This window comes from Dreissena polymorpha, chromosome 6 (genome assembly GCF_020536995.1).
Source record: "Dreissena polymorpha isolate Duluth1 chromosome 6, UMN_Dpol_1.0, whole genome shotgun sequence".
Lineage (NCBI taxonomy): Eukaryota > Metazoa > Mollusca > Bivalvia > Myida > Dreissenidae > Dreissena > Dreissena polymorpha.
This window is the reverse complement of record NC_068360.1, coordinates 63680296-63695939: the sequence shown is the minus strand read 5'-3', so window position 1 is coordinate 63695939 and position 15644 is coordinate 63680296. Positions and strand designations below refer to the sequence as shown.

At 38.2% G+C, this 15644-nt stretch overlaps 1 protein-coding gene across 1 annotated transcript; it reads left to right on the top strand.

The window, feature by feature from the left end:
• The first annotated feature begins 4725 nt into the window (after positions 1-4725).
• On the top strand, positions 4726-14494 carry LOC127835739 (mucin-5AC-like). Its single transcript, XM_052362176.1, has 2 exons — positions 4726-5239; positions 12567-14494. The coding sequence occupies exons 1-2, from the start codon at positions 4726-4728 to the stop codon at positions 14492-14494; spliced, it is 2442 nt and encodes an 813-aa protein (XP_052218136.1).
• The last annotated feature ends 1150 nt before the right edge of the window (positions 14495-15644 follow it).

Sequence of the window (15644 nt, the reverse complement as noted above, 5' to 3'; positions counted from 1 at the left end):
TAAACGTTCTGTTAATAGTCAGGTCAATATACACTTTGACCCCAAAAATTGCTACAAAAGGTATTTTCACTTATCCTAGTGGGGTAGCATGTACTTTATAACATATCAAAAGTTTACCAAAATAGGACCTCCGGAAAATTGTTTTTTCAAGATGGCCGCCAAGATGGCCGCCAAAACCTATTTATGATCATAACTATGTAACTATCCACTCAAATTTGATGTTTTTGGTGTCTATACCCAGGTTTTGGGGACCAAAGAACACTTTAAGATCATCAGACATAGTGTAAGTTTATTATGAAACACATAAATCCAACTTGGCCTCCAAAAATAGCCACCGCCACAATAAGAAGGATCTAAGTCCATACCATTTGAATCAAAGGTGATGATTTTTATGCACAATGTCATCGTTTTCGAGACAAAGAACACTTTGATTGAATTGTTGATATCACTTAGCAGTTGATTAATCATAAAATCCAATAAATTACATTCAGCTGTCCAATATCACCTGATACACAATCTGTATCCTCGCCGATTAATGTTGTGGGGCTATTGGCGGGATCATTCCACTGTTGCTTTAACAAATCAACGTCTGCATCCCCTGGTGACACAAGGACATAACATCCCCTTTTAGTCAGAGCTGTGCTGATCAGAGCAATCATGCCTGCCTTGTTTTTGTCACGAGAAACAAAGTCCTCATTTTTGCATGATCATTCTGCTCTTTGTTGAAACTCATTCTCGTGTTCACGTTTTGGTCCTCGTCTCTGGTGTGTGATATCTTTGAAATAAGGACCTTCTTCGTAAACACCGACCATTGCTGTTGCTTGTCCGCGAAATCTGCATAAGACTTTGCTATTGCGTTGGGTGTGTCGCCCAATTTTCATGGTAAACGATGAAGCAAAGAGCTACCATCAAGCACATTACAATCTGATTTCAGGAATACAGTTCATCACAGCCTCACTTAATACGTTTACAGCTTGATCTCTAATTGACTTAATGATTTGAGGCTTGTCTGCTTTATGACGTTTGTACGTGGCTTTAAAGAGGGCAGGAGGATGGGGACTTAGTTCATACGACAATGTGTCTTCAAGGGAAAGATCTCCAGACTTGACTTTGACACTACCAGGAAACGCTGAAACAGAAAGGCGGGATAAATAGCACGGTCTTTAGCAATCTTAACAGCGGAGCTATTCCCAAAATTTTGGTATCCGTCTTTTCTCTTAGATTTATAAAACAAAGGTCGACTTTCCTATGCGATCTCTTATGATCGTGTTCCCAACCTCCTGAAATGCATGAACATTCACATCTGATACAGCAACTATCCAATTGACAATGTTGTTCGAAGAGGATAGCTGTGTAGGGTCGAGCAGATTGGCATCTGTGTCTGCATTTTCTCAAGATCCGAAGCATCTCTTTTTATTCGCACCTCAGTTGAGTCTTTGTGCTGTGGACTTGTAGTATAGGCCAGTTCTGTGAAATCGTGCATCGCACTGTTGAACTCGGATGTTACAGGTGCAGAAAGAGCCCAGCGGTTTTGCATTGCCTAGATGTACCCACTGCCGCGACTGCGACAACCTGCGTTTTTAAGAGACCTCATCAGAGTGCGTTTGATATAGGCTGCTAATTGGCGGAAGATAGTTATAAGCAGATCGCAGACAAATAAAGTACCCAGCAGCAGCAAAGACGGAAAGACAATTGGATACTGCCTGCAAAGGCATCATCCAACAACCAGTACAACCCGCCTTGATCAACATCCTTGCCTAAGGTGATAATTCAGCAATAATTGGCTTGTCTTTGTGGTTTGGGCAAGTTCATGTTTCTTCTTCTCTGTAGCAGTCTCGAGTTTGATCTTAATGTCAGAATGGAAGAGTACAACTCGTTTGCCTGAACAAGCAGTTCTTAATGTCGGAACCTTCCTGATATGAGCTTGCTGTGTAGGCACTTGTCAACACGAGAATGGCCCCGCAAAGCCGCTTGAAATGCTTTCCTTGTCATAATGTGCACAATGGCATTTTCCCCATAAACAGTCTCAAGTATGTTTTTAGACCGGTTCCCTCAATGATAAATCCTATGGGCCCCAGCAAGTTCATGAGTGTATGAAAACACCCTAACATCAGAACAATACTTTTCAGGCAACTACTTTGTTGCACATCAATGATGATTTCAGCAGCCTTCCAGTACAAGGGTTTGTCAAACGTTAACATAGTGGGAAAGTTTTGCTATATGGCCAGGTTACAAACAGATTCTAATGTTGACATTATGCACGACTTATCCCCAGAATACAAAATAATATAAGCACGAATTTGACTGACGACTGCTCAGGGTGCTGGCTTTCCTGGGGCAAAATATGCATCATTCCCTGCCAATTCGATGTTGCCTGCTTGATGCTGAATGAGACTTCTCATTGTATTGATTTTCGCTGTCTGTCCGTCTGTCCTGGCCACTATCTCCTCCTACACTATTAGCACTAGAACCTTGAAACTTACACACATGGTAGCTATGAGCATATGTGCGGCGGTGCAGTATTTGGAATTTTGATCTGACCCCAGGGTCAAAAGTAATGAGTAAAATGGGTAAAATAAACTCATTTTACTAACAACATGCGACGTACATGATAATAACTTTTGACCCAGGGATCAGATCACATAGACCAGGCCTAACCAAAATTTTGTTTTAACATAATTCCTTCATTTATTCACTAATTGACTTCAAATTAATACTGAACATTTCTTATGGTAACACGGTCTATCTCGACCATCCATGTCCACATTACCAACCCCTGGGCCCCACCAACATAGGCCTTGCCCACCCAAAATTGCCTTTCAATATAACATCTATGCGACGTGGGGATACGCGTGGGCCTCTGCCGTGCCGCTTCTAGTTTACAAAATGCATTGCGCTTGCCTTGACTTCAAAAAACTATTATGCTATTCACACAATTGTCTTTCTTAGAGCAACGGATGAACTAAATGGTTCAGTCAAACAATTTTGTCAACATTTGCAATTGTCTTGTCCGGGCGTTGAAATGGACTTTTATTCTTTAAAACAATTAAGGCCTTGACATGATCATATGCTGCGGTATGAAGCGAGTCAAGGTCACAAATAGAAATCAACACGGAATCAGAGGGCATATATCGTTATACCGATATTTTGATTTTGCGTAACTGTTATAATATAAATATGAATTCTTGTTTAATGCCGCAAAAACGACAAAGAGAAAAAAACCCACAAAATGTGACTGTATTTTGTTTCAATCAATTATACATACGACTTTAACAATATATCTTTAAATATATGCGTATTATTTCCAAGTTTCCGAAAGTTCCACGGGCTTAAGGTGTATCGTTTATTCAAACATAGAAGACACAAACCGCCGAGTATAGCATCCATGTCATTGAAATATGCCGGTACACAGACAATACCGATATTAGACAACTATTGTGTGTGCAAACTGCACTTACTCATTAAAAAGAGCTCTGTATGTTCAAACTTTAATTTAATAAAAAAAAACACATTCTCTTTCTCAGAAATATTTGCTAACTTTATAGCGATCATGCAGTAATAGTTTGAATCAAACGCCAAAATCAATTTTGAAACCATTATGTGATGCAACGCCAATACCATGGCAGACAAAACCGATTCGATAGTTTCCACTAAAGAATGTTTGTAAAATCCATATTAAAAAGCATTTTTAAATCGATAAAACTGTAAATGAATAAAGCTGCTTATGAAATTTTTTTTGAACATTTATTTCACGAGTGTGTACTTTTTTGAAGTGTTTTAAGTAGTATTTGTTTAGTAATGCATGACAACATGAATTAAATTTTCTTAAATTTTCGTAAACATGTCATTCGTACGAGCATTTCTTTAAAGATTAGTTTTAAAATATTTATTTTAGGTCGATTGCATTGAAAGTACTTACTACCTATTTGAAACACTCTCGATTCCGTTTTACTGGGCCTAGAACCAGTGCTTGGTGTCTTTGGGGAGATCTAAAGAACACTTATATAGTGAAAATCGAACCCGTGACCTCCCGGTCGCTATGTGGACACCATATCCATTACAATCTTTAAAGATTGCACCAATAGTTAAGTAAACAGTTCATCGACAATCATGACAAGGACTGACGAATGAATGCATGCTTTCAATTTGCAAAAACCAATAACAAATGTTCCGAATACCAATTCAGTTTTGTGAAATTAACCACTATGGAAGTACCGTTTAAACTGGTAAAAATAACCGGGCACATAAGCTTTGTTATCATACAGCACTATGCTTGTTTAAACAGTGCTTTTGGCTTGTGATGTTCGTACTAATAGTCGCTCCGTATAAACACGGTGAGGAATACGGTTATATGATCTTAATTTTAATGCAATACATGCAATGTCAAATGATTAGGAATTACAAGTGTATCATATTTCAAAACTGTTTAAGGTAATGTGATGCAACTTAACGATTAAATTCATTATACATTAATCAATCACAAAATGCAATTGATACGAATCATTCATGAACACGTATTTCATGTTTATCACAAACAAAATATTGAAGAACACAATAAAAATTCCTTACGAAATTATAAAAACGACGCAATTATTATATAAATGAATAATAATACGTAAACGAAATAGTTAGTATCATAGCTGTAATAAGCACACGGGCAACTAGAAAACGTAAATCTTTTTATAAAATCAAACCGTCAGAAGTTACTGTGCTTACATACAGATTATGTATACCACTAAAGACGAGAACCCTTATGGATGGGGCGCCTTGGGTCCCACTGTTTTCAAAAGAGGAAGAGATACCGGCAGTGTGAATCCAAACCACAGAAACATAAGCAAAGACAGTGGAGTATCTGTTACTCGAAACACCGACATCCGGTCTTCCCGCACTCCAGCGGGACATGACACCAGTCGAGAGGCAGAAATAGAACCTGCAACCCGGTTCGATAAGAACATTGGGTCAACGGTGGCAAAACAAATTTATAGCAGCAACGACACATCTTTACTGCAGTTAGGTATAGGCGTGAATCGAAACGAGGTGATCGCGAATAAGAGAAACGATAGTTCAGCGGAGCGAAACTATGCACATAGACATGATAAAAGATATCAACAGTCAATAGACCCGAGGACCACATTGAATGCGCACCCGCTGTCATCGGAACCGGAAGTCCATGAACGCGGGTTACAAGCCACGTATAGATCAGTGACCGCTGTTAGTGTTGACACGTTTGACGACCCAAGTAGACCACGATGGCGCACACTGATGACCACGCCAGAGTTCATTAACGGCTATTCGAACAGTTTAATCACGTATGTTCCTAAAGTAGTACATTCAAAGCTTATGTCTGACTCACACGTATTAAACTTATTAAACAATGTGCCACCTTAAACGTTTCTATCATATGAAAACTGTTTTCAATTGCGAGTTGTTCAGACCCGTTAATCTGTAAGGTATCATCATTTTGTAAGCTTATTTCTGAATGTCGTATTTCAGTGTGTGCGTTAATTTCGTGTACGATCGGCTGTAATCTCGCATTACTAACATCGAATAATAACATGTATGCAATGCTTGAAAATACAATATTCATCGGTGTTTTCACTTTAACGCTAATAACTCCAATATATTGTGTTATGCACAAATAGCGAACGAACAGTTTAACCTATTGAAAGACTGTCATTATCATAACGACCACGGAATGTGCGGCTGATAAACAGCAATTAAATAACAAAACAGACAGAAAGTATCAAATTATAGCCTCGTACAACTTTGACGTAAAAATAAACAAAGGTTAAGGATTGATTTTGCAAAAATGTGGGTATTTTTTTAATTAATTCATATACACAGTGACATGCACAATGTTACAAATCTCAAGCGCTGTTTATAATTTTTATTTTCTATAAATTTAAGAATAATTACTGCATCAAATAGTGGTCGTTATTTTCGCAATTTTATTATCCTATACACATGTGTTTAAAGACAAGCATGTAGTACTTAAAACGAGATTATACGATTTTGTAAAATATTTATTAATTTATATAAAATGTGTAAAAACCTTATTAAACATATATATAAATTATAAATTAAAATAAAAGTTAAGAAGAGCATTCGTCGAAAAATGCGAAATAAGCAAGATATTTAATTCTGAAATCGAAAATGTCTGTACAGTCAAATTCGCCAGCATGTAAATCATGCATGTTCGATGTTAATCTAATTAAGTTTAACGGTTCATTTGAAATTCCTGCAACGATATCTATTCATACGACACACGAACACTAACTAAAAGACGAATGCTTCAGTTATTGTAGGAAAATAGTACGAAATATCTTCGTCACAATCGGTTCGGGGCGCTAATTTGTATTTGCTGCATTTTATGCAATTCGTCTTCAATGTATATATTTCTGCCTATTTTGTGTTATTGTAACATATTTTATCAATATATTACAATATAACACACATATAAAAATAGTATTAATCTCGCTTTAAAGAGGCCGTCCATCTTTCTTTAGTTTTAGCTTTTTTTTTAAACCGTTAAAAAGATTTCACACAACGAACTAAGCATATACCTATTATGTATGGCAATACAAGCCTATAAAACTAACTAATAAGCGTACGTGCTTCGTCCAGAAAGAAAAAAAAACATGTAGTTGTAAAGAAATATGTTATCTAAGGATTAAAAAAAATCCAGTTGAAGACAAAATGGTCACCGTATGAACCCCATAACAAGCCATGGTCCGAGCAGAGCAGCACTAACGGAAGTGGTTCCACTACGTCCACCGACTTAGAACGGAGGGTCTGTCGGCGTCGGCAGTGTATCGCTGCCCTGATTGGCTTGTCTCTGCTCGCTATTGCCGCCGTCATCATACCCGTTATTGTGGTTAATGGCAGCCAATAATACAGGTACGCGTATAGATAATGAAGGTCGTAAAGTCGCCGTGGCGTTGTTGATATGGTGTCCGCCTAGCGACTGAGGGTCACTGGTTCGACACCCATCATGGGATCGTTCTTTCGATATCCCCTTAAGACATCAAGTACTGGTTCTACCCCGAAAACGGACTCGAGAGCGTTTGAATAAGCCTTATGAGTTTGTTTCAATCGAGCTAAAATAAACAGGTTTAAACTTAACTTCTGGTATAGATAACAAAGGAAGGCGTAGTTTTACTCGTTCACTCTTTACACTTATATTTTATGTAAGTTTATTAAAAGCAGACCCTATATCACAATGTAATAAATATTACTAACTTAATTGTATTGCGTGTTGCTTATGCGTTTATCATTGAAGAGTTTTTTTGTCCCCCCCCCTCCCCTCCCCCCCCAAATCTTTCATTATAAAAATACCTGCAAGAATATTTCGTTCGCAGCTTCATCTAGTGAAAAGTCCACGGTATGGGAGCAAGTGCAAATGAATGCAACAATAACCAGTGAAAACTTTACCATGGAACTCGGTGACACGTCTTCATCGGCCTTCAATACCTTTTCGTCCGCCTTCTGTGGTGCAGTGAGTACATATCGTCTACACGTACGCCTAACTTAAGCACGCATTTGTTACAAACAAACGGCCGTACCAATAAGCATAGCTAGTTGTTCAATAGTTGCACTGGGGGTTTGTCACCTGAATTTGTTCCACTGCAAATATTTAACAAGTGGAAATGTAGCTCAAAGAGCAGGAGAGATTTAATTTTTATTCCACGTGTTTGGCAATTTATGGCAAGTGACCGTTTGTCAAACAATACTACAAAAAGCACCAGACGACGCCAGTTAATAACGATGACACGTGTTAGGTCAATTAAATTATTTTCCCCACATTTTTAATCTTGTTCATTTACTTTTTAAATTCTTAAATTCTGTTCCTAATTTCAAATTTACTTTGACATAAACTTCGTCCCTACGCATGCATAATTATATAATCTTTTTAATTGCAGATTGAACTCAATTAAAACACTCTACAGGACCCAATGAACAAATCCTGTGTAAAGTGGACAGCATTTCGTAAGTGAAGCATTTTAATTAAAACTTAAACTTACAATTATTTCACACATTCCCGTTTTTCTTCGGTTCGTGGTCGTCACCTTTAAATTAGATATTCACCACTCAGGTGAACAATTGTGACAAAAAAATATTTGATTGTTGTTTTTATATTCAAACATGATTTAATATTGTATTCAGAAATCCGTCTTGTGGGATGCAGTTTTTAATCATGCAGAATACAAGTCAGTAAATATATTTGAGCAACGTTCTGGGAAAACAGGGCTTAATGTATGTGCGTAACGTGGTTTCCCAGATTAGCCTATGAAGTCAGCATATGATAATCAGGGACGACACTTTTCGCCTGGACTCGACTTTCGTTTATAAGAGACTTCGTTTAAACGAACCTATCCATAAAAGCGGAAAGGCTCGTCACTGATAAGCACGTGCGGACTTCACAGGCTAATCTGGGAAAACACTTCACACACATGCATTAAGTCCTGTTTTCCCAAAACGCGGCTAATATATTTATGCATGTTCTCCGCCCGCTGTTAATGCAATGCATAGACGCGTCTAATATATAATAAATAATAAGTTAACCGCAACCGAAATGACTTAAGTAGTTATATTAAAGCAGAGCATGTTTCTTTCAACGGACCTTTGAGATTAAACATTCCAAACATCGGACATTTTGCTAATACGTATGTATTATTGTTTTATGGTGTCATGTTCATTTTTCGAGGAATTTAGTATCTTATAATAGACATAATATGGATTCTTTTTTAATGGCAGCTTCAGCTATTTACCGATGCATTTATGGTCCGAATAAAAAAAACGTGCAAGGCTACACTATTATTGCTCACGCGCGAGTCTTTTCGTGCTACGTAGAGACGTTTAACCTACGATACTGTTCGAATAATTTATTTGAATGGTTAAAGTCGGTCATTTGTGAGATTTTCACGTGAACACGTGAATTTTGTTTTCAGATGTAACTTTCAAGTCACTTTTGACGTGAGCTCGAAATGAAACCTTGTTTTGGATGTTACTTCCAAGTTCCAAACCACCGTAGCGATCGCTACTTTGAGCGCTATAAGCCTACACTATACATGTGTCATCGTCTGGTATTCACGTAACTCGTTGTTTTGGAAATTTTACAGAAACGGAAGCATTATTGTCAAGTTTAGCATAGTGATAAAACGATCACGTGACATTCGTGAACGAACCAATGAGCAGCTGCCGTTGGTCTACAAAATGGTACTTCTGGTAATATAGGACCGTTCGTGGTCGACTCGATGGCGGTTAATGACCGAAAAGTCATCAACGAAAATGAAAGCCCAATACCACAAAGTAAGCAAAGTCGACGAGCAATTCATAGAAAATGTACATAATTGAGTAGTTTTATGATTTTGAAATGTTCCATTTCTTTTCAAACTTGCGATCCTAATTCTTCACCGATCAGTGTTTTACTACGATATTGAAATGCAGCCTCAGATATTCTTACACTTTAAATATTGGATAAGATTGAAACATGTTCATTTAAATAGAATTGAATGGTGTTTTATAGCATTTATTTTCACATGTTAAACTTCACCCGATAAACCAAGTAGAAATATAAATTATGTATATAAAATACAAATATTTAATGAAAAATAAATACGGTTTAACATATGCAATCTGTCTTGACATATGATACAATCATTTATACATAATTGATTTAATAAAGAGAACAATATCACCTTTGGTATGAAATTAAAATTTTACGGAACTTCTGAATGCACTAAATTTCCAGAGAATCAATGTTTTCTGCATGTTGCAGATGCAGGTTTAGATAAAAATTCTGGAGTTACAAGTATGTTTTAAGAATATAAACACAAATTTAACAAATACATTAATAAACCTATACCGTATTTTTAAATCCATTTATCCAAATAATGGAAATTTAGAAAAGGAAACATGCTGCACAGTATTTGTAATTGAAACCGTGTGCCAAACGGACAGTGTTAAAACACATTAAAATGTAACTCAAACAATTATAAAGTTAAATGCTTAAAAAGAAGAATGTTTCGTTTGTCAGGAATAGCGTTCAATGGATCATGTTCTGAGAACGACCAGTGCGCAACTGTACTAGCCATGTGTTCTGCATCGAAGTGCTCATGCCCCAAAGAAAGTTACCACGACAATTCCAATGACGCCTGCTTAAGAAGTAAGTTTTCATACCTCCAAGAAGCTGTGACAAGATGATTGATGTGCACTAAATGTAGCATCAGTGTGATAGTTATATAGGAACAATCATCGTAAGTTGATAAGTAAATGGAAATCCAAGTGTTCTATACGAGCAATTATCCATCCGTTCGTATTCAATGTAAAGTAAATTAATATTAAATAAACCACCAAATGTCGCTTGAGTCATATGTAAGAGCACGTCTCCATTTGCATGTTGCATTTGCACATTAACATTGAATTGAATTAAAACAATACAAACATTTTTTTATCATATTATGTCATTGATATCTGACTGATATAACGTTGCCTGATATATTTTTAGCTCACCTGAACACAACGTGCTCATGGTGAGCTTTTATGATCGCCTTTTGTCCGTCGTCCGTCGTGCGGCGTCAACATTTTGTGAGCACTCTAGAGGCCACATTTATCGTCCGATCTTCATGAAACTTGGTCAGAACATTTGTCCCATTAATATCTCAACTGAGTTCGAAACTGGGTCATGTTGGGTCAAAAACTAGGTCACTAGGTCAAAAAAGAAAAACCTTGTGAACACTTTAGAAGTCACATTTGATGCCAAATCTTCATGTAACTTTGTCAAAATGTTTGTCTAAATGATATTTGGTTGAGTTGGTTGAGTTAAAAAGAAAGGTCCGCTGAAAAACATGGTCGCCAGGCGGCGGGGCAGTTTTCCATATATGGCTATAGAGAAACGTTGTGAACACTCTAGAAATCACAATTTTTTCCTAATCATCATGAAACTTTGTCAAAACATTGGTTTCTTTGATATCACGGACGGGTTCGAAAATGGTCCAGATAGGTGAAAAAACGTGGCCGCCAGGGGGCGGGGCAGTTTTCTCTATATGTATATAGTGAAAACATGTTAACACTCTAGAAGTCACATTTTTGGTCAAATTTGGTAAGAACAAGTTTTTTTCCGGATACAACGGTTGAGTTCGAAAATGGTTCGGATCGGTAAAAAAAAAACATGGCTGCAAGGGGGGGGGGTCATTTTCCTAATTTTTATATAGTAAAAAGGCTGTTGAACACTCTAGTGTCCTGATTTTCTGGCAGTTTTGTCTGAGCTTTCCTCTTCCTTCCTGCTGGTTAACCTCTTCCAGACATTGTGTGATGCTTTTGTTATATAACTAAGAAACATCTCTGCAGATTAATGTTGATTTTTTTTTAATTTCGATTTTTTCTGTAGGTTTAATCCTTGGAATCCAATGCCAGAAAGGAAGTGATCTCAGAACTTTCTATTTATAGAATGGGCAGTAACTCTTATTCAGGAATTTGAGAGAACTATTTATTCATCAACATACTAGTATGCTCAAGATACTCTCCCTTGAAGGGTCCACATTTCTGCTAAAATAAACTGGGTTTTATTGTTTAATGCAATAACTCACAAAATCAAAGATTTTTGTTTTAAAACGGATTTATTGATTTTTTTTAATTTGAAATATAATTACATGGTGAGTCTAAAAATAGTTCATTATTGTTCGAAATCAAGGCTCTCAGGGGGTGGTAGTTTTGTGTATGTCTACAGTTGTTTAAAGTGAAACATTGTGAATACTTTTAGTCACATTTTAGTTCAATCTAAATGAGACTTGCTGCGTGCAAATGTTGTTATCATATCTTGATTAAGTTTACTCAATTAGTTTAAATAATATCATCTTCAAACATGGTGACAATCTATATAAGCATAATATTTTTGCTCATAGTGAACATTTGTGATCACCTTTTGTCAATTGTCTGTTTTCCGTTGTGCGTCATGAATATTTGCCTTGTTAACACTGTATCTTCATGAAACTTTGTCAGAAGATTTGTCCCAATGGTATCTTAGACGAGTTAAAAAATGGTTCATGTCTGTTGAAAAACATGGCCGCCAGGGGCCATTTGTTGTTCATTCTTCATGAAACTTTGTAAGAACATTTGTTATATTGATATCTTGGGCTGCAAAAACCCCCAGATCATTTTTTTTTATCTCAGGTGAGCGACTTTGGGCCATTCATGCCCTCTTGTTTTATATCATGGTCCACAGGAATTTCTTATATCAGTCATGTTTGGAGGATGGTCATATTACTCGGAATCAACTATAAAGTGATAAGTATTAGTAAAATCGAATCAGATTTAACAAAACAAACAATTTGATACCGAGATATAATATATATTTAAACACAAAACACAAAATGCAACACAAACAGCAAAACATAATTCTTTATAAATATTTAGCGCGCGTGCTCATGACGTCATTATGAACACGTCAAACGACAAAAGTCATATTTTTCCCGCTAAAACTTCAGCTTTTTAGCGAATTTTTTATTATTTTTTTAAAATCGGGGACGTAGAGGTATTATGTAATAATAATTATCCTCCAAATTCAGCTTTTTCTACAACCCCTGCTGCTCCTACAACCACCGCTGCTTCTATGACCACAGCTGTCCCAGGAACCACAACTGATCCTAAAACCACAGCTGCTCCTACAACCCCTGATGCGCCTACAACCACAGCTGCACCTACAACCACAGCTGCTACAACCACCGCTGCTCCTATAACCACAGCTGCTCCTACAACCATAGCTGCTCATACAACCCATGATGCTCTTACAACCACCGCTGCTCATACAACCACAGCTGCTCTTACAACCCATGCTGCTCTTACAACCACCGCTGCTCATACAACCACCGCTGCTCCTACAAACACAACTGATCCTACAACCATAACTTCTCCTACAACCACAGCTGCTCCTACAACCACAGCTGCTCCTACAACCCCTGCTGCTCCAACAACCACAGCTGACCCTACAACCACAGCTGCTCCAACAACCACAGCTGCCCCTAAAACTACAGCTACACCTACAACAGCCGCACCTATCACCACTGCACCTTCTACCGCTACACCTTCTACAGCTCCACATACAACAGCTGCACCTAATACAGCTGCACCTACTACATCTGCTTCTACTACAGCTGCACCTCCTACAGCTGCACCTCCTACAGCTGCAAATACTACAGCTGAAACTATTACATCTGAACCTATTACAGCTGCACCTATTACAGCTTCACCTACTACAGCTGCACCTATTACAGCTGCACCTATTACAACTGTACCTGCTACAGCTGCACCTACCACAGCTGGACCTACTACAGCTGCACCTACCACAGCTGGACCTACTACAGCTGCACCTACTACAGCTGCTCCAACTTCAGCTTCACCAGCTACAGCTGCTCCTACTACTTCTGTACCTATTACACCTGCACCTACTACAGCTGCACCTACTACAGCTACACCTGCTACAGCTGCACCTACTACAGCTGAAACTACTACAGCTGCACCTACTACAGCTGCATCTACTTCAGCTGCACATACTACAGCTGCTCCTACTACAGCTGCACCTACTACAGCTGCATCTTCTACAGCTGCACATACTACAGCTGCACCTACTACAGCTGCACCTACAACAGCTGTACCTACTTCAGCTGCTCCTATTACAGCTTCACCTTCTACACCTACAGCTCCAGCTGAACCTACTACAGTTGCACCTACTACAACTGCACCTACTACATCTACACCTACTACAGCTGTACCTACTACAGCTGCTCCTGCAACAGTTGCAACTACTACAGCTAAACCTACTACAGCTGTACCTACTACAGCTACACCTACTACAGCTGCTGCACCTACTACAGCTGCACCTACTACAGCTACACCGACTACAGCTCTACCTACAACAGCTACACCTGCTCCAGCTGTACCTACTTCAGCTGCACCTAGTACAGCTGCACCTACTACAGCTACACTTACTACAGCTGTACCTACTACAGCTGCTCCTACAACAATTGCAACTACTACAGCTACACCTACTACAGCTGTACCTACTACAGCTGCACCTACTACAGCTGCTGCACCTACTACAGCTGCACCTACTACAGCTACACCGACTACAGCTGCACCTACTACAGCTACACCTGCTCCAGCTGCACCTACTACAGCTGCACCTACTACAGCTGCACCTACTACAGCTTCGACTACTACAGCTTTACCTACTACAGCTGCTCCTACAACAGTTGCAACTACTACAGCTACACCTACTACAGCTGAACCTACTACAGCTACACCTACTACAGCTGCTGCACCTACTTCAGCTGCACCTACTACAGCTTCACCGACTACAGCTGTACCTACATCAGCTACATCGCTCCAGCTGCACCTACTACAGCTACACCTACTACAGCTGCTGTACCTACAACAGCTGCACCTACAACAGTTACACCTACTACAGCTACATCTACTACAGCTGCACCTACATTAGCTACACCTACTACAGCTTCACCTACTACAGCTACACCTACTACAGCTGCACCTACTACAGCTGCACCTGCTACTTCTTCACCTACTACAGCTACACCTGATACAGCCGCACCTACAACAGCTGCACCTACTACAGCTTCACCTACAACAGCTACACCTACTACAGTTGCACCTACAACAGCTACACCTACTACAGCTGCACCTACAACAGCTTTACCTACTACAGCTGAACCTACTACAGCTTCTGCTTCAAATTAGTGTTATTTTCCATCGAAATAACAACAATGAAATTAATTTACTACACATTCTGTCTTGGTCATCAGAAATGAATTAGAAATGAATTGGCAGTGGACATTTTATTAAGCGTCGGGAGCGCGAAACGAACTTATTATCATGACTATTCATGTTGTGTTAACTAAGCAAAATGAGACCACGTGATTCGCGTTGACCTTAAACGATACAACTTCGCTTACAAATGCCGACATCGCCGAATTGTTAAGGTGTTATCGTTTACATCCTGAGTACCCGGGTTCGAATCCCAGTGGGATCAATTGTTTATTATCTTTAATATGTACAGATATTTCATTATTATTATCATCATCATTTTAGTTAATATGCTAAACCCTGCCCAGTGTTAGCATACTTCAAAATTTGTCAAAATCTTCGAAAAAGACGCCTAAAGTATCAGATATATATACTATATATATTATATGTTTAAGTGTTTGCACCATCATATTTTTTACTGTCAATAAATATCACGTTTGGTCGTACAATGTTCTCTTAGCTTTGATGCGGTTGTTTACAACACCAATTTTTTATCGTTTGGTGTTTTAAGAGATTGCCATCTAAACAGATTTAAAAGTCATTCTCTGGAATTATGTTTTAAGGATAGTCCTTTTCGGAAAGAACAGAAGTAAAATAGTTTTTTTATAAATTAGAATACGAAGTAAAAAAAACACACGAAAACACAGGTAAATTTAATGGATACTAGAGTTTAAATGACAATTACAAATAAACGACAAAGTAATAACAGGATTAATGCAATTAATGTTCATTGATCACGATAATTTTAAATTAAACAATCGATGCAAAATGCTTCCAATTTTAAAAATAAAAATGACAGTTCACCTAGTATCGATTCGTAAATATCA